A 25,923-nucleotide genomic window follows, 5' to 3' on the forward strand; every position below is an offset into this window, starting at 1 on the left:
TTCAGTTTTACCTTGACGGTTTTGTCATCATACATGACCCATCGATCATGGTCATGACTGTATGCAAAACAATGATAATGTTGTCCGTAATAGCACACCTGAAGAATGCAAAAAGTTAGAAAGTAAGATGTGAGATGCATGAACAAATTTTCAGAAAAGGACCATCAGAAAAATACGAAGACGGGGAACAAAAAATACGCACCACTGAAACTAAGCTGTAGGTGTTCTTAGAGTCTAAACCACGGTACATGATGCTGATGTCTATCTCCGTATTCAAGGCTTCCAGAGTAGCTACTATGTCTTCTGCAGTTTCGCAAGTGTTTTGCCAGCCCATAACTGCAAGTCCCAGGCGAAAATATATCTTAAAAGTTCGAAGGCATAATATTTGTGAGCTGAGATAGTAATTGCACGAAATATACCGGTTGTAAAAACATGTGGTGGTGTCGAGAGAATGTGGTGGATATAGTTGGGTTTCCCACACCCACCAGCTTCAGGATCACAAGCTAGTTGATGGTTCATCTCGACAAAATTTAGAAGTTCCTCGAATGAACTTTCTGCACACATAACCTGTTAGGCAAAGACAATCGAGTTAAGGGGTTACTGGTTAGTCGTTATGTGTTCCTGAAAAGTGTTAAGTTTGCAAGCATTTGAATGCCAAAAAAATTACCTTCATGGTGCGTAGAGCGCTAGCATTGATGTTATGGAAAAAGGAAGTGTACTTCAAATGCCTGGACTCCAGCCCACAGCTGAAGCAATTCATTTGTTCAAAAATGTCCATTCCAAACAGAGAATGGACAATACATGTGCGGTTTGTGCAGTCCCATGAACCCATACAGTTGCTTTCAGAAGATTCTGTGTCAGAAACACTTGACACTTGAGCAAATGCCCGATGAAGGCAGTCGAAGATTACTGCAAGTACTTCTGATGCATCGTTCATCTGAGCCTGCCACAAAAACATGGGCTTAGCTAAGGCTCCTCAACAGGAATGATAGCACAGATGATTCCATAGGGTAAAACTTTAAAACCATAGAAAAGCCTTTTACCTCTTGGAAGAAACTGCTCTCTGGATATAGGTTGCTTAAAGCTATCCTGAGTGATGTAGGGGCCACAGGTTCTTTCCGTGTTTCAGATGTAGCAGCGCTTAAAGCTGTGAAAATTTCATACAGCGCGCAGACAACACAAGGATCTCCCACATGATGATGATCTAGAGTTGATCTCCGTAAGAATTCAGCTCGAAACTGTCTCAAATGCCATAGAGACTTGAGATAGAACAAAGAAATCAGGATTCAGGAACGAGAATGGTTGAAAGCCAGCCAGCTGATATAGACAATACCCGGAAATATGAACCACTATGTGCATGAAGTTACCTGTATGATAACATTCAGAAAGCAATTGTACTCTCCAACTTCATTTTGAAGACCAGTACCAAATACGTCCGAATGTACGGAATCCTGAGTCTTTTCTCCCACGATCACATCAGGTTTAAGCACATCATTGTTTAATTCCAGAGCTGTTCTCTCAGGTGTCCTCACACTTGATGGCATTTTTCTTAGCGCCTGGTAAGTATCTGAGTTGAAAACGGGTCTGTTGTCAGATATCTTAAGCACAGCAGGGAGTATCTTTTGTTCCAAATAAATCAGAGATACAAGAGATCAATAGATAGTTCTAAGCAGTTGCTGGAATTAATTACTGGCAAAAGGGTAGTGATGAACAATTGCAAAAGTCAACTATGAGATTTAATATATAACCAGAAAAATTACCAAGGCTTTGGCGCACTGCTTTTTTAAGGTCAGCCTGGAACCTTTCCTCTTCATCCTCTTCAGCTTGTAATTGTCTCAACGTTTTTGTTCCAACATCTAAAACGCCAGGTTAAATTATTTCATGTAACATGAAAGATACTAGGAGATGTTTTTACATTTACATAAAGTGAATAGGATCAATATACACAAAGCAACATCAACATAAACACTGTTGTTCCTACATGAGCAAGACTGGAAATTTGAAGAACAAAAATCACCAATCCTGGCTAACACCAGCTTTATGAGCTGAGTTCAGGCCACTTATGCTTTACCGCAATACAAAAAGGGTGTGAAAAACTGATCATTTCACCAATATGGAATTACCCAAGAATGTATTACAGCCACTACATCCTGCCATGACCCCTTAAAAACACTGCAATTATAAACTTGACCATTAATTCAGACAGTGCAATCACATAACTAAATTCTACCGTGTATTGGTAGATGCAATCTTTATAGCTAGGTAGGTCATCAGCTCTACAAATATTTAGAAGCTACCCAACAGTTCTAACTGTAGGGCAGTTCCAACCGGACAAAGCAGTTCAGTAGTACGTTCACTGGCCATTTGCCAAACCTAACAAGTTCGAAAATTAGCAGTTGAGAGAAACAATAAAGAAAGAGAAAAACCAAGTCAAATAATCTCCTCTATCAATAATATTGCCGACACATAGCAATCATAAGACATGCAAAAACAAGAGAAGACCCAGAACTAAGAGCCAGAGAACAAAGACCTACCACCATTTCTGAGTATAATTTCTGACGGTCTCTCATGACCCCCAGTCCCGGGTTTACAAGAATCACCATTTTCCTTCTCAAGAGGTGTGACCTGATATTTTCCATCAACCAACTTGTTAGAAACTTTTTGGCGTCTACTCCTCCTTCCCGCCCGTTGATCAGATTGCAAAATACCAGCCTGAGTAGCTGTTCCATTAGCCATTGCTGCAACAAGAACAAGAATTGAAATATCACAAATTGTCATTACATACTTATATTACAATAACAAGATTAATGCTAACCTTTTGGAGATTTTCCATGCTGCACCCTTTCAGCATCATAAGCCACAGATGAATTAATTGGCTGCAAAATACCATTTGTATTCACTGTGGGGCCTTCCAAGTTATCAAGTAACCCATTATTCAGAATCCAATTCTCCTGGAAAAGTAACCCAAAAATCCTTTCAGTGGTATTTCCAAATTTGACACAACCCAGTCGTTCCAAAGACACGATGTAACACCTTATTTACCTCACTAATGGATTTTTCTTGTTCTTGGACATCTAAATCGTCAGAGACAGTATCATAGGCTGCATCAGCATCCTTCAATGGAACTGGAGAGTTGTATTTCTTCTGTTGTTCAGCAAGGTGCTTCTGTTTAGCTTCATTCTCTATTTGCCTCTGATACTCTAGAGTTTCTTCAAGCTTTCTCGCCTCTTCTTCAAGTTCAATTTTGCGTCTGTATTCCTCGTCCTCTTCTTTCAAAGTATCAACAGCTCCGGAAACACCTTCAGCCTTGGAATGATCATTGTAAGATGCAACTGGAGAAGATCTGTCACAAGAAATCATCAAGAAGATCAATTAGTATATCATTCATTTTCAGTACTTTGGAAGAAAAACATTCCAGATTAAACACCATCCAGCGCTGGATAGTTTGTAAAGAACATATTTACACCTGTGCTCAACTGAATCATTGTTGAAAAGATGCTCACCGCCAACAGTAGTCTGCAACAAAAAGAAAATATTTACATCTACTTACAGGTATAAACATGAAATAGATATGAAGTCGATGCCGAAACAATTCTAACTGAAACCTTTGAATCTTTTGTTTTCCTGCTATCTTTATTCTTTTTCTTATCCTTTGACTTTTCCTGTACATGTCTTGAATTATCATTCTTGCTTTTGACATCCTTCTTAGAATCAAGAGCAAGTTCCACAAGAAATGCCTCCCGTGCGGCATCAGACTTCTCAGTGGCATCTTTTTCAGCCAATGCCTCCAAATGTGCCTGGAATGATAGAACAAGATGCAAACACTTTTTCAGAATCAACATTGACAAAAGGAGAGGAGAGTCAAGTTGACATGGCGTAGATACTTACACGCATGTAGGACTTCACCAAAGACAGCAGCACTGTCTGATAATCATTGGAGGAAACAGGTCCAAGCTTCAGCTCTAATTGTTGCATCCCGGTCACATTCCGCATCATCCGTGCATCAATTTTGCTAAGCTGCAATAACAGACATACAAAATATCATTTTAGAAGATAGGCAGTACTAATTTTCTCAGTGAGATTGCATATAAGAAAACAATTTTACCTCAGCAGACAATTGTTCTTTCTGTTTTTGAATTGCGATCTCTATGAATGTATCAGCCTGATTCAAGGAATCCTTCATCCTCCATTCATCAGCTTCACCAGATTCCAGATCGCATAGTTGAGGGCTCACACTGCCGTATGACTCTTCATATCCAAATTGATTGGCATTCAGAGATTCAGCTTCTTTCAAAACATTTGTCAAAGCATCCAACTCAAACCTATTACTGATGAACACCAAATCATGGTCACTTTCTAGCAGCTCTTCTCTCCGCTTTCTTAGCACAATGTCATAGCTATCACGGACAAATTCTGATGAAGCCTCCCTCTTCCGGCCTTCTTCAAGACAGAGACCCTCAACCACCTGCAGCGCTTCCTCATAGCTTAAGTGCTCACATTTTCTCTCGCAAAGATTCTGAAGGTGACAAAACTCCTTCTCGAGAACCTGCATAATCTCCAGTCCTTGACGCGTTTTCTCTTCTTTTGTACGCATCCACGACGCTATCTGTTCCCCGCTTGAGGGCCCTGTGAAGATCCACGAAAGAAATCCATCTGCACCAAAAGAGACACTGTTTCCGTTTGCAATGCGTCTGGAACATCCTGTGGCTACACTATCTGAGGCAGAGCCCATATCCTTCTCTTGGGTACACTCGGTGCCAATCAACTTTTCATCCAGAAGGAGATATGAACCTTCGCCATCAAGAAGAATCTCCTCTGCAAGTTCACAACATTGGCCACTGCCATTAACATCATCATTAGGTGTACTTTTATCATATCGATTTAATCCACAGGAATGTGCCAGGTCCTGCAAGAATTTGAGGATTTTCCTGAGCTGAGGAGCTCCCAAAAGACATATGCATATGGGTGACTGCTCCAAACCACGGTTCAAGACCTGTGAACTAGAGGCTAGATTGTGAAGTTCATCCAGAGTAAACTGAATGACCTTGTTAAGATGGCTAGCGGCCAAATATTTGTATCTTATAAGGAGCTCAAATGCTGCACGAACTTTTTCCAGGAGCTTTGCACATTCAGGATCATTGGATAACGGCCACCCATCAGGAGGAAATGAAAATGACACCTGATCCCCTTCAGTCCCATTAACACCAACATTGAAGTTCTCGCCACAGCTGCTGCTGTCTCTGGTTCTAAAGCTGCAAGCGACCCCTAGGTTTTCCTTCTCAGGTGAAGAATCCCATGCATCCTTGAAACAGTTGTCACTGCAATCCATGTTATCTCTAGAGTTTAACTCATAAAGCTCAGAATTTGGGCGTTTTGGCCGATTGCCAAGCATTTGAACTGCAGCTGATAGATCCAATGGTTTCCATGTGCAATTCAAAAGCATCTCAATCCACTCATTGTCAATGCTTTGAGGCAAAACCGCTTGCATCTTCGGCAGCTCGTTCCCCATATGCTCCTGCACGACATGCTGCATATGAGACTCAGCATCCGTAAATTTCTCATTGCACCGGCAGCAAACCCAGAACCTCCATGTCTTGTTACATTCATAGAAGGACAAAGCTTCGGTAATAATCTCGTTCGCTTGTCCATCCTTAAACAAACTAAAGTGACCCTTAACGTCACTAACCTTAACCCTAAGCAAGTCTCTCTTCATTTGGTTGCTCATAGAATCCCAGTACGACCTAACCCAATCGCTCCTCTCAGTTGTGGAGCCATTTTTCCTCGAGTTCCCATGCTTCGACCTCTCCCCACCTCTCTGTCCAGAACCTAATGCCGAATCTGATACCTTGTTGTTACTATTTCCTTCATCCTGTAGGGGAGAAGACTCAGACTTCTGCTGCAGCAACCTAGCTGCTGCCACCCTCACTTCAATCTCCTTCCTCCTCTCTTCAGGAGTCTTAGTAGCTTTCTTAATCTCATTTGGTCTCCTGGTCTGAACCAACCTACTCTCCATTGGATCCTCAGCTATTCTCCTAATGGGAATCAACCGAAACTTCTCTTCCCCATTACTTAGGTTTTTCATCCATGTGGATAATGAAGCTATATTAGATTTTTGTATCAGCGACCTGAGCTCATCCTGAACATGAGCTACACGGGCCTCAGCGGACGATATCTTCTGCTGACTCTCATCTTGAAGGCTCTCCTTAGCAGGATCTATCGGATTCTCTATCGAAAGTGCCCGTTGGCACTCTTGCACGACCTCCTCATACTCTTTGCCATCATTGGCAGCCTCATAGAGCAGGTTCGCGTAGAAATGCCCAAACTCAATTGAGTTGGGCGAAAGTTCCACAGCTTTTCTAGCCGAATCAATGGCATTACGCAAAAACCTCTGTTTAGTAGCTGGATCTTCGTAGACTGAAGCAACCTTGACGCACAAAGTGCCCTGAACCCGGTGGATCAGGGCAGAATCTTGGTGGCGAGAGCAAGATTCCTTCATGAGCCGAATCGCCTTGTTATAGCTCCCTCGCCGAAATGACGTCAGCGCCTTCTCGCACTCGAGCTTGATCACAGAATAAGACGAAACCTCCTTAGCCGAATCCGACGGTTCTGTCCTCACGCCGCGTTGGGAACCTTGGCGCCTATTGAGCGCACCGACCGGAATATCGGAAGGGTCGGACTCCACCGCACTGGAAGGAGTCGCCGTCGTCGCCGCCGCCGCATCCGCCGGCGATTGCTTGGGGCGAGGCGCGGGGTTTTTCTTCTTATGACCCATCCACGATTCAGCTCAGAAAAAAACCAATCGACATGAAGAATACACAGATGTGTACATATACACACGTCTGTGTGTATATACGCCTCAGCAAATGGACGAAGAGAGACTTACTCGTTGAAATGCAGGGTCAAATCGGAAACTGAGAACGGAAGACGTCGTTCGAAGATTCCGGCGGCTAGCACGGCGGAGGATCGGTAGCGAAATCGGAGAGAGAGAGAGAGTGGAGGAGTCGTTGTGGTGTCTGTGTTGGAGTTCGATGGCGGAGGACGAGAAAACCAAAAAACCAAAAGGAAGCATAAGAGTGATTAAGGGAAGGGATCGTAATCGTATATACTAATTTGTGAATTTTCGATCACGCACCTTGATTATCAGGTATTTACATATTAACCCCAAAACTTTGATGGGGTTTCGTTTTTGCCTATATTTTTGGTAGGTTGAGTTAAGAAATCGATTTCTCGACAAATAATTTATGCTTAAAGATTGGACTACATGTTATTTAATTTGAGGCTTTTTTTATTAATTAATTCGTCATGGCTCTAACCAAGATTAGGAAGCATAAGCTTGAATGGATGTTTTATCTAACTTAGTATTTGTCATATTTATAGTTTTATGTATTTTGTGGGATCCTTTATTTTACAATTGTAATTGCCATAGAGATCACACAAATTCGACACCAACTTTGAGTTGTCTTGATATCATGAAATTGACTTCCAGAGAGAAGAGAGAGAGAGAGAGAGAGGATGATGTTAAAAGCATTAAACACGCATAGGATTATAATGACATGGCATGAATTGTACCATCGGACCATGATGCTTAGACATGAAATCAAATATATTAAAAGAGCACAAGTACAAGAATAACAAGGGCGATTACAGAGTGTATGCGTTTTTCAATGGCAAGACCCCCAAGAAAACAGAATGACAGAAAGAAAAAAAAGAATGAATGAATCTGTAAACAGGTGGGAGAAAGACAAGCTCGTGTTTTGCTTCGAGTTGAAGAAACAAAACAGCAAGCTCCTTCTTGTCTCTCAGCCTTTGCTTAAATCAAACCCGGAAATTCAGCAAGAAGAAGAAAGAAGAAGAAGACTTACCATGGATTCGTACCGAGCCCTACAAGAAGTTCTTCCTACCATTCACAATCTAACTCTTCAAACCCGGAAATCCAGCAAAATGGAAGAGGCTTACCATGGATTTGAACCGAGCCCTAGAAGAAATTCTTCCTACCATTCACAATCTAGCTCTTCAATTTGCTATCTACATCCAGTCCAACATCAAACTCTCTTTCTTTGCTGCAACATTCAACTTATGAAACCCCACCAAGAACTCTCTTGAGCTCGGATTTCTGCTCTGGTGTGAGCCTTGATGGATATCTCACACTGAGCTTTATTCTCAAATTTCCCTTTTTTCCGGGTTCTTTAGAGATTGGCATCCCTTCATTTGGAACAACGATCTCATAATCTGGCTTGACGATATCGGTTAGTGGGATCATGAGATTCCTTCCGTCGAGGGTGATGAGCTCAAGGGTTTTACCGGTCAGTGCTTCAAGTAATGTTACCTCCAGGTTGGCTACAAGATCATTACCATCTCTCTTGTAAACAGAATGTTGTTTCTCTTCTACCACAAATATGAGATCTGCTGGTATGACTCCTGGCTCCTCATTGCCTTTGTCCGGAAACGTGATCTTCGTGCCTTTCTTCCACCCAGGCTTTATTTCAATGGTCAATATCTCCTCGACAGTCCTCATCTTACTGCAAGAAGAAGGAAAGATATGAGATAGTAAGATACAGATCGAAATATTTGGGTCACGCGATTAGAGCAAGCAATGGGATCCTTGAAATATGAGAAATTATCTGGACTTGTTCATACACCATTGCCCTCTGGATGTTATCTCTCAGAAGCATAACTACAATCTGTTCTCTACAGTGATCATGTTTCATATGTTCAAGTTCCCTCATACACAAACTTTAGGACAGAACTCATCGACATGCATAATGGCCTTCACTATATATACCTACAATAAGGAGAAGGGCATATAATAATCTCAAAGCAGGAGCATTTCCTGGTCTTGCCTGAATAAGGGCTTAACTTGATCAGTGATGCAACATTAAACATGAAAATTTTGCATTAAAAAATGCCATCTTTCGTGATTTATTATGTCTTCCTCTGTTGATAACACTGCCTAATCCCTTCATTCCAGAATAAAAACATAAGTTAGCCGTCAATTTGCTTCGTTCGGCTGGATTGTTTGTTGCTCTGTAAAACTCCCAATACTTTACCATAGCGGGAGAACAAAGTACCCTTTTCTAAACAGCAGTTTCTAGATTTGGTAATAATGTATTCCCATCAGAGAAAATGGCACTGCCCGTGTAAATCTATCATTGTTCAGAGGCTCTGCTTAGGAATAGATAAAGAGTGGCTCGTTAAAAAGATTTCCTGTCTTCTAACCTCTACCAGATCCCAACATCAGATGTGAACAAGTTATTCAGACTCTATCAATACACTAACCATCCACCATACGCGTAATCTTGTTCCTGCATGAGTTCATGAATTCGACTAAAAGGATTCCTTACTGTTACATTCGATCCTAATCTTCACCCGCGGTTCTTCCGCGATATCAGTGCCTAAAGGAATGCATCTAGCTCCTGATTCTTCCCTCGGCTTCCTAAGATTGTATAAACAATGAGGAGGAAGAGAAAAAAATCAGAAAGCAAACATACCCAGAGGTATCATAGACATTTCTGGAGATCCTCATCTTCTTCTTAGCACCCTTGTACAAGTCCTCCAAGCTACATAGCAATGGATTCTCCACGGCAGGCGCTTTCCTCGTTTCAGCACCATAGTGACCGCCATCATTCACGTAGAAAACAGGCGCATATATATATATATATCATGTGTCTTGATATGCGTGTCGGATAATAAATGCATGAGAAAACAATATCCAAGTTTTTTATTACAAGGTCGGGATATTAGAGTTTTTTTCTTATATAAAATAAAACGAGTGACGGAGTATTCAATGAATTACGGACCGATGAGTCAAAGATAGATATCATCCGTAGATGACTTATGTTCCCCGGTCCTTCGCTCTGGTTTTGTCCAAATAGATTTTTTTACGGAAAATAAAATAAAATAAAGTTATTTTTTCTTAGTTCCTTAGACAAAAATTCAAGCAGACAACTTGACCAATTGACTTGAAAAACCGGCGCGTGCAATTAACGTTTTCATTAAAAATTTTAAAATTATAATTAAATAAAAATTATTCGCATCCTCTCTAAAAACAGTGGCAGTAGTAAGGGCAACACACGCATGTGCGTTGTGAAGCCGAAATTGAAACTCCAAATTTAAAAAATAATAATAATAAATAGCACCATAGTGACCGCCGCCGCCGCCGTTCTTAAAGTACCCGTCCTTATAACCCCTGTTTCCTCTCCCGCCGCCGCCGCCGCCGTCGGATCCAAAGAACTCGGCGTAGATATCCTCCGCGTCCCTCGGGTTGAAACGAAACGACGCCGCGTTCGGAGGATGCTGCCGATGCGGGTGGTGGACGTTGAAGTGCGGCGACGCGCGGGACGAGGAAGACGCGGCGGAGGACGAGGAGGAGGCGGTGGATGGCGGGAATTGGCCCGATTTGAGGCCTTCCTCGCCGTAGAGATCGTAGATCTGCCGCTTCTTCGGGTCGGAGAGGACGTCGTAAGCCTCGGAGATCTGCTTGAACTTGGCCTCTGCCTCAGGCCGCCGCGCCGAGGGATTCTTGTCGGGATGCCAGATCATAGCGAGACGTTTGTAGGCTTTCTTCAGATCCTCATCCGTCGCGTTGTGATTCACCTTCAGAATGTTGTAGTAATCGACCCCCATCTCTCTGTCTCTCTGTCTTGTCAATCCGTATGTATAGGCGTATGTATCGCCCGCCGTCGTGAACTTCCCGGCCGTTCACGGTGGTCCGCGGTCGCCTGATAAATGGGAGAACAAAGAGAACGGAAAGCTCGCGGAGGGGAGGGAGGGACAGTATATACGTATGTGGCGTATTTCGTAAATAAATTTATTAATTCATTTTATGTTATTTTATTTTTCTGTTAAATGACGTGGGTACCACGTCATAGACGGAAACGTGCGGCTGGCGAATGGGATTTAGCGTTTGAAAATCCAATTATCTGACGTGGACCGTTTCATAATGTCAAAAATATCTTACTATATATATAGAAACAAATCATGCTTAATGAATAGATTGATTTAGTTACGTGTTAGACTCTAAATAATCGATAGTCCAACAATATATAACACAACCTATTATAATATGGATGTCGTGGCATGGTACTAAATGGGCACGTACAAAACTTATAATAATAATAATAATAATAACATTTAATTGGGTCCATTCGCGTATTCAAAATGGTAACGATGACGATGCTTTCTGATTATGATATTGTTTTCTGTCGATTTATATGGTCCGATTTGTGGGCCTTGTCAGAGGAAAAACTAATCTGCAACAAAGCCCATGAAAGGATTGCAATAGAGCGGATAGGGCCCACAAGACGATACATAACCGGCCACAAACCGGTCCAATCCATAAAATTTCACACACACACCCAATTCATATATTTATAGTCTTGCATATTAAAAATCTGTAATTTTATGCAACTAACGCTACTAGAAGATTACAGGTGACAAAGATGAAAGGTAACATGGACTCTCCATATTTATTTAATTTAATTCGATTGATATAATTAAGAGAGTGCGCTCTACACCTCTAACCCAACAAGATATATGTACAGTTGCGTGCATACGTCAAATTCCAATAAGAAAACAAAAACTAAAAGCCATAACCTTTTTTGGGTTTTGGTTCAAAAGCAACAAACTTTATATAATTACAACATGCGATTTAACTTTTAAATTTTATTAAATAAATAAAAAAAGAGATAACAGAGTGGACGAGTGGAGTGTCCTGTTCTACGGACGGGTACCGTACGGAAACGGTACCTTTAAAAAAAAAAAAGAAAAAGAAAAGAGGGGAGAGAGGGAGTCACGTGGGTTGGGCCTCCTGCTTTGATAATTCTGGCGTCGTGCCAAAACGGAGACACCTAATTCCAACCGACCCCGACACGTGCCACATGTCCCCGTGGGCCCCACACCCCCGTTTCATGCACATGTATTTTTGCTCTCGCGGGTCCCGCCCTTTATTAACCTTTTTTTGCCCGAAGGTAAAGGATTATCAGCCAAATTAATTATATTACTGAAATTACTAATTATAGTAACGTGTGCATCTATGCATAGTTCGGTGAACCACTCTAGGTTTTTCGCGGCAATTGAAAATGGAATTGAGTTTAATATCTACGAGATCGAGGGGAAATGTATATACATATGCATGTGTGTGTGTGTGTGTGTATCGTCTGAATTTATATTGTCAGCAGCGACCTGTTTTCTGTATCAATTAAAAGAATTTATATTACATTTAATTGGGTCCATCATTCACGTAGAAAACAGGCGCATATATATATATATATCATGTGTCTTGATATGCGTGTCGGATAATAAATGCATGAGAAAACAATATCCAAGTTTTTTATTACAAGGTCGGGATATTAGAGTTTTTTTCTTATATAAAATAAAACGAGTGACGGAGTATTCAATGAATTACGGACCGATGAGTCAAAGATAGATATCATCCGTAGATGACTTATGTTCCCCGGTCCTTCGCTCTGGTTTTGTCCAAATAGATTTTTTTACGGAAAATAAAATAAAATAAAGTTATTTTTTCTTAGTTCCTTAGACAAAAATTCAAGCAGACAACTTGACCAATTGACTTGAAAAACCGGCGCGTGCAATTAACGTTTTCATTAAAAATTTTAAAATTATAATTAAATAAAAATTATTCGCATCCTCTCTAAAAACAGTGGCAGTAGTAAGGGCAACACACGCATGTGCGTTGTGAAGCCGAAATTGAAACTCCAAATTTAAAAAATAATAATAATAAATGAAAGGTTTTGTTGCATTTATGAACCACTCATTCATTATTTGTAACTTACAAATAAGGTGCAAAGAACAGTAATTTATTCATTGATATTCTCATTTCCGATTATTCTATTTTAAGGTTTTGGAAATAAAACTACGAAAATAGTTAATTAAAAAAAGAACAAAAAATATATAAAATGAAAGGCTTTAGTTGCATTTATGAACGTATTGTCTGTAACGTACAAAGAAGGTGCAAAGAACAGTAATTTATTTATTTATATATATACCCATTTCCGATTATTCTATTTTAAGTTTTTGGAAATAAAACTACGAAAATAGTTAATTAAATAAAAGAACAAAAATGAAGGAAAAAAATTGGACGGGAAAGGATAAATAATATAATGATTTATGAGGAGGTCGGAGAGTGTTAGCTGATTTAGCTCTCGCTCTACCACTAACCTCAGCGGTTTCCCATCCTCCTGTCTTTGTTTTCTTTTCCCGTTTCTCATTATTTTTCCATGTTTTGAGAAAGAGAGGAAGAAGAACCGACTCGAAGATAATCTCAAGATCAAGTTTTTGCGACTGGGTATTCATGATTTTTCTGGGGGTTTTTTCCTCGAGTTTCAGGTGGTTCATCCATGGCGGTTTTCTGAATATATGGGTTTCTGATATGTTATGTCTGTTTTTCTTGCAGCGAGCACTGAGCAGCCAAACATGGGGGACAAGACTGAAGTTCTTGAGGCTGTCTTGAAGGAAGCCGTGGATCTGGTAACAGATCTGCTCAAAACCTTTTGATTTCCTCTGGGTATTTCTGTGTGGGTGTTACATCAAAATCTGTCAGAGAAAAAAGAAAGTCTCAGCCTTTTTTTTTCTCTCTTCTGGGATGTGCAGGAAAATGTGCCAATCGAAGAAGTTTTCGAGAATCTGAGATGCAGCAAGGATGGTCTCACTACACAAGCTGCTGATGAGAGACTTGCCCTCTTCGGCCATAACAAGCTCGAAGAGAAAAAGGTGCAGATTTTGTTTGCTTTCTGTCATTTCCATGTTTTCTTTGGGGAGTTATGAAGGTAGCCCTTTCAGTTCACTCTTTGTTTTTCCTTTTGATCTAATTTCTTCCGTGTTTCTGAAATTTTTGCCAAATCATTTATATCTTCTTCCGGCTATTTCCTTGGGAGATTTCTGCACTTAAACTTCTTGAGCTCTCCCCCCTGAATTTGATTTTTTCTTTATGAAGTTATATGTTATACACACTCGCTTTGCTTCTGGTTGCCTTCCGTTAGGACCAAAGTTTGGATCTTTTTAGGGGTTTGCCTCTGAATTTGCCATTTTTGAGGTGAATGAAGTTCTATGTTCTTAAGTATGCCGCCATTTCTTTGTTATTGTTTTTTGTAGGAGAGCAAATTTCTGAAATTTTTAGGTTTCATGTGGAACCCTCTTTCCTGGGTCATGGAAGCTGCTGCCATCATGGCCATTGCCCTTGCTAATGGAGGAGTGAGCATATCCGACCTTCTTACATCCATTTTCTTTGAGAAAATTATATTATCGGAGCTCTTTTTTATGTCTTCTTTGGTCCTTGTTATGATTATGATTGCCAGGGAAAACCTCCTGATTGGCAAGACTTTGTTGGTATTATCACCCTACTGGTGATAAACTCCACCATTAGTTTTATCGAGGAGAACAATGCTGGAAATGCTGCCGCTGCTCTCATGGCCCGTCTTGCCCCAAAAGCTAAGGTTCTAGCTTTCTTATGCCTTGATTACAATTTGATGCCTAGGTTACAATTGTTACATTATTATATCTTGTTGTGTGGTTTCAGTGTTTTAGTTTCAGCTAACGTTATGCTTTTTCTTTATGTAATATATGTTTTCTATTTCTATTCTTGCAATTGTTCTTAAGGTTCTTCGAGATGGAAGGTGGAGCGAGCAAGACGCTGCAATTCTTGTCCCCGGTGACATAATCAGCATCAAACTTGGGGATATCATTCCGGCTGATGCACGTCTTCTTGAGGGCGATCCCCTTAAGATCGATCAGGTTTGATTCTAACCACCATTTTGATTGCCCGTTATACTGCAGCAGCAGATGTTAGAGCTTTAATTTTTGGTTAATTAATGGGTAATGCTTTCAATCTCTTCTCACTTCTGATATTGTGATGAACCTTCTGTTCTGTAGTCTGCTCTTACCGGTGAATCGCTCCCGGTGACCAAAGGTCCTGGGGATGGTGTGTATTCCGGATCTACTTGCAAACAGGGAGAAATCGAAGCAGTTGTCATTGCTACCGGCGTCCATACATTCTTTGGAAAGGCTGCCCATCTTGTTGATACCACCAACCAAGTTGGCCACTTTCAAAAGGCATGCATTCTCTAGCATCTTTACTGGAATTTGTCATCTTACCTAGTTTAAGGCTTTTTCTCGGGTTTTCTTGTGTTCTATTATTTATACATGAGTAATTTATTTTGTTCTTTCTGATTCATATACAGGTCTTAACTGCCATTGGGAACTTTTGCATATGTTCTATCGCTGTGGGAATGATCATCGAGATCATTGTTATGTATCCAATTCAACACCGGGCATACCGACCTGGAATTGATAACCTTCTTGTGCTTCTCATCGGTGGAATTCCTATTGCCATGCCTACGGTTCTGTCTGTCACTATGGCTATCGGCTCTCACAGGTTATCTCAGCAGGTTAGACATATACAATTCGCAGTCCATTTCTCATGGTTTTAGCCCCTTTTTTCCACTATCTATGAGAGAAAAGTTTTTTTCTTCACTAGTTATGATATGAAGTTTGAACATGATTGACATTGGATAATATATTGGAGCTTGGTGATCTTCTATCTTAACTTTTTTGTACTGAAAGTTGAGCATTTCTGGCACAGGGTGCAATCACTAAGAGAATGACTGCGATTGAGGAAATGGCCGGCATGGATGTGCTCTGCAGCGACAAGACTGGTACCTTAACATTGAATAAACTCACTGTTGACAAAAACCTTATCGAGGTAATGTACGGATGAATGCCTTTGCCCAAGAATCCTGAATTTTGACGATGTTTCTGAATGGGCACAAGCTTCTGGCGTATAGGTGTTCATGAAAGGAATAGATGCGGATACTGTTGTCCTGATGGCTGCCCAAGCCTCTAGAGTGGAGAACCAAGATGCAATAGATGCTGCCATTGTTGGAATGCTTGCTGATCCTAAAGAAGTATGTGGCTAAAACCCCATCTTTCCCTCAAAAATTGTTCTTAAATTTTGATGTCTTCTAATATCATATCTCTGTTTCTGTTTTGCTTCTTTGGTCCTTCTGGTCTGTGTCTTCCATAGGCGCGGGCTGGAATTCATGAGGTTCACTTTCTTCCCTTCAACCCTACCGATAAGAGAACAGCTCTAACATATATTGACAGTGATGGTAAAATGCATAGAGTCAGCAAAGGTGCCCCTGAACAAGTAAGCCCTTTTTTCACCAATTTGTTTCTTCTATCCTCTTTATTTTTTTCAGTAGAGCATAGTCTAAACAGATACTTATATTACAAATGTTTCAGATCCTAAATCTTGCACACAACAAGTCAGAGATTGAACGAAGAGTTCATGCTGTTATTGACAAATTTGCTGAACGCGGTTTACGGTCACTTGCTGTGGCATGCCAGGTAGCTGGAGTTCGACCTCCTAAGTTTCCTTAAGGCATCAAGCAATGATCTTTTACATAAAAAATTTAAGGTTGAATGTTCTTTGTCTTTATTCAGGAAGTTCCGGAAGGAAGGAAGGAGAGTAGTGGAGGTCCTTGGCAATTCGTGGGTCTCATGCCTCTTTTTGACCCGCCTAGGCACGACAGTGCTGAGACTATTAGGAGGGCTTTAAATCTTGGGGTTAATGTTAAAATGATTACAGGTAAGTTTTCGGGTTCTACTCAAGATTTCCATACTCATACAAAAATCTGTTCTTGTTTCTTGATATCGCTATCTGACCTTTATTCGTTCTTGATATTCGTTACCAAGATAACTTCTTGATTCTTTCTCCATGATTTTGATGATCTTGTCTTCTATTTACCTGAATAAAAGTGTTTTTTTTTTTGGGTTTTCCTTTCTTTAGGAGACCAACTGGCTATAGGAAAAGAGACGGGACGTCGTTTGGGGATGGGGACCAACATGTACCCTTCATCTGCTCTGCTTGGACAGAACAAGGATGAGTCCATTTCTGCTTTACCCGTCGATGACCTGATTGAGAAAGCCGATGGATTTGCTGGTGTATTCCCTGGTAAGTTTTTCGTCTTCATCTCGAGAAGCTTTATTTGAACGGAGTTCAACTCAAGAATCTTTACTGATTTCCTCCCTGTGATATTTTGCAGAGCACAAATACGAGATAGTGAAGAGGTTACAGGCAAGGAAGCATATATGTGGAATGACAGGTGATGGTGTGAATGATGCACCTGCCCTCAAAAAGGCTGACATCGGCATTGCGGTTGCTGATGCAACCGATGCAGCCCGTAGTGCTTCAGATATCGTTCTTACCGAACCTGGCCTTAGTGTCATCATTAGCGCTGTCTTAACCAGTCGTGCTATCTTCCAGAGGATGAAAAATTATACTGTGAGTGTGTTTTACATATTTTCTTCCTAATCTCTGGAATACTTCCTCTTCCAGACCATGAATCTTGTTCGATGCATACATTTCCTGTTAATCTGTTGCTCGGTAAATTGATTAATTTATGTTGGTTGGTTTTCGTTTATTCTGCACAGATCTATGCAGTTTCCATCACCATCCGTATTGTGGTATGTTGAGATATGATCTTCTTTCTTCGGTTTTTAACTATTATCTTTCTCTGGTTTCCCATTTCAACTTAAGTTTCATGCGCTTTTAAGCTAATCTGGACCTTTGTTCTATGCAATTACAGCTTGGGTTTATGCTTCTGGCTCTCATATGGAGATTTGACTTCCCACCCTTCATGGTTCTTATCATTGCCATTCTGAACGATGGTTCGTACCTAACATCTCTACTTTATGATCGATATGCCCATCTCACGAGAAAACATCAGTGGTTTTACTATCATGATCTAAATATTTGACTTATCGAGATTTTGATTTGTTTGTTTAGTATTTTTTTCGCATTTGTTATATTAGATTGATTCTTGAGTTTTCTGAGGTTTCAGGTACAATTATGACAATATCGAAGGACAGGGTGAAACCTTCACCTCTTCCAGATAGCTGGAAGCTGGCCGAGATTTTCACCACTGGCATTGTTTTCGGGAGCTACATGGCCATGATGACTGTTATATTTTTCTGGATTGCTTACAAAACCAATTTCTTCCCGGTATATTCTCATTCTCCTCCTCCCCGGAAATCTTACTCTCATCTGAATATTTTCCTATCTTTACTCTTGTTTGAACTCAACTCTAGGTGTTAACAAATAGGAAATTCCTTCTTTTTCTGCATCTTTTTCGACCGAAATTTCATATTTGCATTTCAGCGAGTGTTTGGAGTTTCGACACTTGAGAAAACAGCTCATGATGATTTCCGGAAGCTTGCCTCTGCGATTTACCTGCAAGTTAGCATTATAAGTCAGGCACTTATATTTGTCACACGGTCACGGAGTTGGTCTTATGTCGAACGTCCTGGTTTATTGCTCGTGATAGCCTTTATCATCGCCCAGTTGGTAAGTTCGCCATAATACTTACCGATTGCTCATTCGGGTATCGAAAAGATTCAGCGGGCAAACTTCTCTGGTCATTTATATTTCTTGCAACATTTGTTTCATCGTTCTCTAACCATTTTTCTTTCAAACAGATTGCTACACTAATTGCGGTATACGCAAACTGGAGCTTTGCTGCAATAGAAGGGATTGGGTGGGGATGGGCCGGAGTCATATGGCTTTACAACATCATATTCTACATCCCTCTCGATCTCATCAAGTTCTTCATCCGCTATGCACTTAGTGGCCGAGCTTGGGACCTTGTTATCGAACAAAGGGTACGTTTCTTTTTTCGTAAAGATTCTCTCTTTTCTACTCGAGATTCCAGCGGTGGTCTGAGAGCAGTTAGTTGGATTGTGTTCAATAGATCGCGTTCACAAGGAAGAAGGACTTCGGGAAAGAACAAAGGGAGCTTCAATGGGCTCACGCCCAGAGGACGTTGCATGGGCTGCAGCCACCGGATACTAAGATGTTCACTGAGCGAACCCATGTCCACGAGCTTAACCAGATGGCTGAAGAAGCCAAGAGACGAGCCGAAATCGCTCGGTAACTCTCTTGATCTCTCTCTCGATCTTTCGATCTCTCTCTTTTCATCGTGACTTTGATCACTGTTCTCTTTGAAAAGGTTGCGGGAACTTCACACGCTGAAGGGTCACGTTGAATCGGTGGTTCGACTGAAGGGGCTCGATATCGAAACCATTCAACAAGCCTACACTGTCTGAGAAACACTCCCCCGTCTTCCCCGAAATCTCCCGGCTCAAACCACCTCGATCGTTCTGAAGTTACGTCAGGCAAGTTTCGGCACGTCAGATCGATATCTTTGGTGTTATAAATACGTGCGTTTGGTTTTTTAGTTTTCAAGTATCTGAAAAAGCTCGTGAATACATAAACATACATTTGCATATATTGTCTGAATGGTTAGTCCTTTTGATGAGACAGAATACTCAAACATCGTACAGTTTGGAAACTGTTGGTTAATGTTTTTTTTTTTTAATTTAGTTTAAATTTTCTCAGTATCTTATCGGATTATATTTTAACAAAATATCCAAATATGAATTTTGATCTTGTTTGAAGTAATTGGACATTAAACGTAAGATATAATGGACACCACTTTTTATTTCTTCCATACATAATATGGGTTTGGTTAATATAATCCCACTTCTCTACCACGAGAAGACATTACAACAAGAGAGGAAAAACGACTTTTGAGAGAGAGAGAGAGAGAGAGAGAGAGAGAGAGAGAGAGAGAGAGAGAGAGAGAGAGACGACCAAAAAATAAGTCTGAGAATGAAGATTACGGGACATTGAAACTCAGTGTCATCAGACAGAGATCTTGTCCTGCTGGTTCTTGGTGGTATCTCCATTTGTCTCATATATCTGCTCTTCACTGCCTTTATACCTATACCACTTGGCCATGACCAAGAAATATGCAAAGTTTACTGCTAGAATCCCTGCAATCATGAAATAGTAGTAATCTAATCTTCCCTTGTTCAGATCTTCAGCCAACCAGTTTCCCGTTGGCGTTTTCCTTGTCGTTTTATGGACCGTCGATATCAAGAAGCTGCTTAAGTAACCCGAGATTCCCGTCCCCACGTAGAAGATAGAACCCGCGAAACTTCTCATGTTCTCGGGGAATTGCTTGTAGTAGAACTCCATCTGCCCAATGGCCATGAATGCCTCTGCAATTCCTGCAATGGTGAGTTGTGGGATCAGCCATAGCCCCGAGAAGGACGAGATTGCGCCCTTTCGGGGAGCCATCCCGAGCGTCGGCTTTGTCAACGCTATGGTCCTCCTCCGTTCTTCCACGATCCCCGAGACCACCATGCTCACCACTGCAAATGCTATACCAGTTCCCATCCTCTGTAAGATTGTGATCCCGGTGTCCTTTCCCGTGAGCCTTCTCATGAACGGGACAAAGAGACGGTCGTAAATTACGATGAAAACCGTCATTCCTGTCATCAAGAACACGACGTAGGTGGCAGCCGGGATCTGGAAGTCCAAAGAGCCTAGCCGCCTGTCGCTCTGAAGAGCCTGGAACACTGGATACGTCATCTGCTGAGTTATGGCTAGGAAGTAAATCGCGGCTGCAAACCAGATCGGGAGAACTCTCAGAATGCATTTCATTTCCTCGACTTGCTGCATTGTACAGAGCTTCCATGGCTCGGCCGGCGACCCATCAGGGTTTAACCTGTCCTCGGGGGTCAAGATCGCCGCTTTGTCAAGAAACCTGCCAAAAATCGCAGAGAATATCTCAGAAAACGAGCTGGAAAACATCAAATGTTTCAGAGAATCTTCGAAAGAAAAACTTACGTGAACTGGGCGGTGTATCCAAGGCTCGAGTTAGCGTACTTTGGCGGAATGTAGTTGAAGAGATTAAGCCAGGGCTGCTTCACCGGCTTCAATCCCCGCTTCTTGACAGCAACCACTATAACTTGAGTTATACCGGCCAAAGGACTACCAGACGCTTTCACTTTCACGTACATTTTATCACCCGCAAAGAAGATGAGACAGGCCAGGAACATGAGAATAGCCGGGATGGCTAGACCGATGGTCCAGCTAACGTTGGACTGTACATACACAATCAGCGTCAAGGACACGATCTGAGCGAACGTGAAGGTGAAGAAGTACCAGTTGAAGAAAGTGTCGACCCCTCTTTTCCCTGACTCGGTTTTCGGGTTAAACTGATCGGCTCCAAAGGCTAAGTTGCATGGTCTGATACCACCGGCTCCTACCACGAGAAATCCCAAACCCATCAACAAAAACGCTATCTGCCCGGCATTTGGCCCCTGACATTCGCTTCCCTGCTTCGTCCCGCAAGGAGTTGGGTGTAGAGATGGGATTGCAGCTGTTAGTTGTATCGCCAGTGATCCCTTCAAGGAAGGAAAAACAGACAAGAAACCCTTGAGAACTTCAGAACAGAAAACAATCAAACACCCATGAAAGCTTCTGAAAGGGGGATCATTACCAGAAAACAAGCGATGACAGCGACAGTGAGTGTCTTGTAACGGCCGAAGTAAGTGTCGCAGAGAAAAGCGGCGATGAAAGTTCCGAAGCTGATGGTGCCACTGAAGGCATTGATGAGAGTCGCTGCTGTAATGCTCTTCATGTTAAAGACTGACGTAAGATACACCAGGAGGTTCGATAACGTCCCTATTATCCCCAGCTTCTCGAATGTCTCATTCCCTGTTCCAACCCACACAAGAAAAAACTCTCCTCAGATCCAAAAATGATGCAATGTTTCTCATAATTGAATTTCATCATCAGAACCAACATGGGTTTCCATAAAGTTTCATTCTTTACATCTGATTAGTTCATAAATTTCATGGTTATGGGTTTGGTTTCATATGAATCTGTAGTTGCTGTGTCCTTAGTAAACCATATTTGTCTTGAGCAAGGAAAAGTCTTTGATTTCAGACACAAAGTGAGGGTAAACGCGTGATTTGTAGGCGATTAAAATATTTATAAAAAAAACTTATTAAATTCGAGGATTAACAAAAGGAAAGGGTTGATCCACAGATCCGATCCCGACGCTCGAGTAAACTCAGGAAAACAACCCATCTGCTCAAAATATCAATCGTTTTATCCATTAGATGGCTTCCTAAGTAACAGCGGACCACAAATCCTCAAACTAAGATCATCTTAGCTACTGAAATTTTGTGGATTATCCACACAAATGATTCGATAAAAGATGAGTGCTGAAGATATTTTGAACTGGGTTTCATCAAAAGCTGAAATCTTGACGAGCTCTGTTTCAATTGTTCTGCCCATACACACGATAAGAACTCCAGTTCGAGATCTCTCCTCCGTCTGTTGGGTTCTCGGACAAATGGAAGAGGAAAGAACAAGAAGGAAAGGTCGAACTTGAAACCCTCGTTTCGTTTAAATACCTTTTTGTCGTCTCTAAACTCCACGAGGAAAAAAAGGAAAAACTTTAAAAAAAAAAAAAAAAGAAACAGTCGCAAGAAAAAAAAGGGGAAAAGGGTCCGAAAGAAAAAAACCATACCAATAATAAAGGGCATGACTTTCCACCCTCTGTAGACGACTTTCTCCGGCAACTCCTCGGCCGCAGAGCCGCCATTGCCGTCGGAGGGTTTGTGATTAGTCTCGACCTCGAGGGCTTTTCTCTCCATATTATCAGAGATTCTCTCTCCCTCTCTCTCTCTTACACCAGTTGTTGTTGTCGTGGAGATTGTTCTTATCCGTCTTGTCTCGGTGGAGGATGACTCTGTGTCTGCATCTGCTTGCACCTGTCTCTTATTTATATTGTGGGGGAAGAGAGAGAGAGAAGAAGATGAAGTCGGAGATGAAAATGTCGGAATCTCCACACGGAAATGTGAAATTGTTAAAAATTTGTCGTGAAAGGGACCTCTGAACTCTGTTTTCTTTTTCTTTTTCTTTTTTTTTTAAATAAAATTCGATTTTGGGGTTAATAAATCATGCTTTGTGTTTAATAACAAAATTATTCTATATTTTTTTTGCTGATTCCCTCATCTGTTTTAGCCACTGTAGTTTATGTTCTCTCTGTCCATCTTAACTCAAATAATTCTTAAAAAAATGTGATTTTTTTAACCACAATTAATTTCTTATTATTATAATTTTCTCTACAGTTTTCAAATTTCGAGTGTTTTTTATTGTTATTTTCTTTGCGTAAAATTTTTCTAATGATTTATATTTCATTATTCTATAAATGGGCTGCCAATTCCCATAACTGTGCATTATTATTGGTCATGCCAAAAGGCAATACTTGTTGGTAGCGAGGGTATATAAATAGAATCATATATTTATCTACATAATTAAATAACCAATTACGGAGTTTTACAAAATCGTTGAAGATAAATTATGAAGCAAGATAAGGGATTGAGTTTCACTAAGGAGACAAATGTCGGAAATGTGTCAGCGAAATAAATGTGAATATCTCTATATAGTGAAGAAATCATATGTTATAAATTTTAAATAGCATAGGGAAAAGCTTGTCGTTGAATATTTTATGACTGCACAATGCATTATCAACATATGATATATATATATATATGTGTGTGTGTGTGTGTGTATATAACTTAATTTAAATGCTAACAACGGCCGCACAAGATTCTTTTATTCTGTTATCTTTAGACAATGCTAATGTATTGTCATTCTTGTTACTTAGAATCTTGAATAAACTACAGTTCAATTCCATGGTCACGACAAAAAATTATTATATGGTTTGTACTATGTAACTTTTCAATTTGTAACCTTAATTATCTCTATAATAATATTACGAATTGCATACAAGACTCATTGTATATATGATTTAGATATATGATATGATCGATGTATGTGTATATATGTGGTTTGGGAACATTTGGTTTTCCCACAATAAAAAGATGTAATAATCACTCGTTGAATATTTCCATATATTTGTCCCAATTTGGCATATGATTTTATCACCTACCAACAATGTATCACATCCCCCACAAATTTTGCGGGGTTGGACCCACCATATACAATAGTCACCATACTGTTTTTTTTTTTTTTTTTTGTCTTGGTGAATGAATGATATTAGTGTTGTTAATTAGTTATATAATTATGAAAAAAAAAGACAAATTTCATTTATTTTCCTTTGTAATCGTTCGCTCATGTAAGACCAAGATACGACGGGTCCACATTGGTTCGTTCGTGATATGTTAGGTGTATGATATATATATATATATATATATATATATATGCTGTGGATTTAGCGTGTTTATAAAAATTATGGATGAAATTAACAATAAATTAACGCGTGTGTGTGTATATGTGGACAAATTTGACACCTATTTTGACTTGTCGAAAGCAAATGTATGAAATTAACAATAATTATCGTGTGTGTGAATATTTATAACTTGATAAGAAACTTTGGGATAAAAATTTATGCAGACGTCTAAAATTTTAAATTAGAATATTTGAATTTCTGGTCAATTAAGACAAAGGATAGGAAATAACAGATAATTAAGGATAATCCCAGCTCGTCGACCAAAAGTCTCTCAAATAATTTCATAGCCTAAATTCTTATCGGTGAAAATAAAACTTCAATGTTTGTATGTATGTATGTATGCATGCATGTATGTATGTATGTATGTATGTATGTATGTATGTATGTATGTATGTATGTATGTATGTATGTATGTATGTATGTATGTATGTATGTATGTATGTATGTATGTTCCATGTTATGTATGTATGTATGTATGTATGTATGTATGTATGTATGTATGTATGTATGTATGTATGTATGTATGTATGTATGTATGTATGTATGTATGTATGTATGTATGTATGTATGTATGTATGTATGTATGTATGTATGTATGTATGTATGTATGTATGTATGTATGTATGTATCATGTTTATTCCATGTTTATATAAATTACATATAATAATTAGATACATAAACAAAAACAAAATAAATTAGGAAAAAAGGGTTTCTGTTTTTTTTTCCCTGTAAAATATACAAAGAGTTTTATCTTTCTATCTCTCTCTATATGCGTTTGTGTATATATGTATTACATATGGACCACCGGAGCAATAAAACCGGTCGACAATAATATATATTTTTTATCTGTATTGTATATTAATATATGATATTTATGATTGTGTTCATATTGGTACGATAATGACGACAAAGCCCTTCACATGCGGTTCGGCACTAAAATACGTCATTGGACGAACCACGTATTCACATCGCTTGACAAAAATAATAAAGAATACAGCCCACAAGAAGAAAATTACAATCATATCGTCCTCTTAAACTTTATAAGTATATGATTTGAATCGCACAACATAAATTATCCTCCAATAATTTAATTAAACAATAATATTAGTTTCTCTCAAAGGTATCAAAACACATGAATAACTATTTTAAATCGGATTAGAAATAGATTATATTTCACCATCTCAATCAAACCATTATTGGTTGGACCATCATTTCACTTTGCAAATTGCAAGTAATGATAGATGATGATGCTTTGGTTGACTTCGAATCTGTTTGGTGACTGATTCGATTGAATATCCAAATGATTATAGCTTTTTTCATTCAACAATCCTTATCTTATAAATAAAATTCAATGGACCGTTGAAAAAAAATATATTTTTTCGATGGATAATAAGTTGTGTGTGTGTGTATATATATATAAATAGAGAGAGAAATAATTAAAATATGAGAAGGTTAAAACCATAATTCGAAAATTGCAGATTAAACCCCGTTATATTTAATATATTGATAAAAAAATAAGTAGGATTGTAGAAAGATTATATTTATAATTTTTGGTTAATTAATTTAACATGACATATATTATTTCATCATAAACAATTAAATTTATGTCGGGCAATGAGATTATGCTATTCTGACTATTAGACGAGTGACTAAACACCCAAGGAAATTAGCATCTAAACGATTTTATATATAGACCGATTTTTCAATATATATATATAATTCAATTATTACCATCACGAAATTCAAGATTACAAAAAAAAAATTTACATCATTGGATTATTTTATTCCATTTTTTTCT

The 25,923-nt window shown here is 39.6% G+C and overlaps 4 protein-coding genes across 5 annotated transcripts in view; 1 reads left to right on the forward strand and 3 right to left on the reverse strand.

Annotated features, from left to right (window-relative positions):
• Positions 1-7,050, reverse strand: part of LOC104821450 — an 8,277-nt gene extending 1,227 nt beyond the window's left edge. The window contains exons 1-14 of the mRNA XM_010552344.1: positions 4,106-7,050; positions 3,889-4,017; positions 3,606-3,797; positions 3,467-3,516; positions 3,043-3,343; positions 2,816-2,951; positions 2,535-2,738; positions 1,761-1,856; positions 1,368-1,567; positions 1,044-1,259; positions 668-943; positions 420-567; positions 203-336; positions 12-98 (exon numbers count right to left, since the gene is read on the reverse strand). Coding sequence (XP_010550646.1) covers positions 12-98; positions 203-336; positions 420-567; positions 668-943; positions 1,044-1,259; positions 1,368-1,567; positions 1,761-1,856; positions 2,535-2,738; positions 2,816-2,951; positions 3,043-3,343; positions 3,467-3,516; positions 3,606-3,797; positions 3,889-4,017; positions 4,106-6,772 — 4,836 coding nt within the window. The 5' untranslated portion in view covers positions 6,773-7,050. The remainder of the gene's footprint in view (positions 1-11; positions 99-202; positions 337-419; positions 568-667; positions 944-1,043; positions 1,260-1,367; positions 1,568-1,760; positions 1,857-2,534; positions 2,739-2,815; positions 2,952-3,042; positions 3,344-3,466; positions 3,517-3,605; positions 3,798-3,888; positions 4,018-4,105) is intronic.
• Positions 7,051-7,579: 529 nt separating this feature from the next.
• LOC104821451 (dnaJ homolog subfamily B member 13-like) lies at positions 7,580-10,773 on the reverse strand. Of its 2 annotated transcripts, none has more exons than XM_010552346.1 (3): positions 10,150-10,773; positions 9,489-9,619; positions 7,580-8,519 (listed from the first exon to the last, which is right to left on the reverse strand). In XM_010552346.1, the coding sequence occupies exons 1-3, from the start codon at positions 10,621-10,623 to the stop codon at positions 8,075-8,077; spliced, it is 1,050 nt and encodes a 349-aa protein (XP_010550648.1). In that variant the 5' UTR covers positions 10,624-10,773; the 3' UTR covers positions 7,580-8,074. The 2 variants fall into 2 exon arrangements, with proteins under 2 accessions (XP_010550648.1, XP_010550647.1); XM_010552345.1 differs by having other exon boundaries at positions 9,489-9,606; positions 10,137-10,773.
• A 2,362-nt stretch (positions 10,774-13,135) lies between these two features.
• LOC104821452 (ATPase 11, plasma membrane-type) lies at positions 13,136-19,388 on the forward strand. Its single transcript, XM_010552347.2, has 22 exons — positions 13,136-13,303; positions 13,412-13,485; positions 13,609-13,728; positions 14,110-14,208; positions 14,313-14,450; positions 14,614-14,748; positions 14,887-15,066; positions 15,195-15,401; positions 15,596-15,715; positions 15,798-15,917; positions 16,037-16,159; positions 16,255-16,359; positions 16,456-16,600; positions 16,802-16,966; positions 17,058-17,296; positions 17,446-17,478; positions 17,601-17,682; positions 17,856-18,016; positions 18,173-18,358; positions 18,490-18,672; positions 18,762-18,940; positions 19,020-19,388. Exons 2-22 carry the CDS (start codon positions 13,432-13,434, stop codon positions 19,114-19,116), a joined length of 2,871 nt encoding a protein of 956 aa, XP_010550649.1. The 5' UTR covers positions 13,136-13,303; positions 13,412-13,431; the 3' UTR covers positions 19,117-19,388.
• Positions 19,389-19,485: 97 nt separating this feature from the next.
• LOC104821453 (protein NRT1/ PTR FAMILY 2.11-like) lies at positions 19,486-22,675 on the reverse strand. The gene is made up of 4 exons (XM_010552348.1): positions 22,398-22,675; positions 21,360-21,577; positions 20,705-21,264; positions 19,486-20,621 (listed from the first exon to the last, which is right to left on the reverse strand). Exons 1-4 carry the CDS (start codon positions 22,522-22,524, stop codon positions 19,715-19,717), a joined length of 1,812 nt encoding a protein of 603 aa, XP_010550650.1. The 5' UTR covers positions 22,525-22,675; the 3' UTR covers positions 19,486-19,714.
• Positions 22,676-25,923: the final 3,248 nt, after the last annotated feature.

The sequence above is a fragment of the Tarenaya hassleriana genome, unplaced genomic scaffold (genome assembly GCF_000463585.1).
Source record: "Tarenaya hassleriana unplaced genomic scaffold, ASM46358v1 Cleome33, whole genome shotgun sequence".
Classification (NCBI taxonomy): Eukaryota; Viridiplantae; Streptophyta; class Magnoliopsida; order Brassicales; family Cleomaceae; genus Tarenaya; species Tarenaya hassleriana.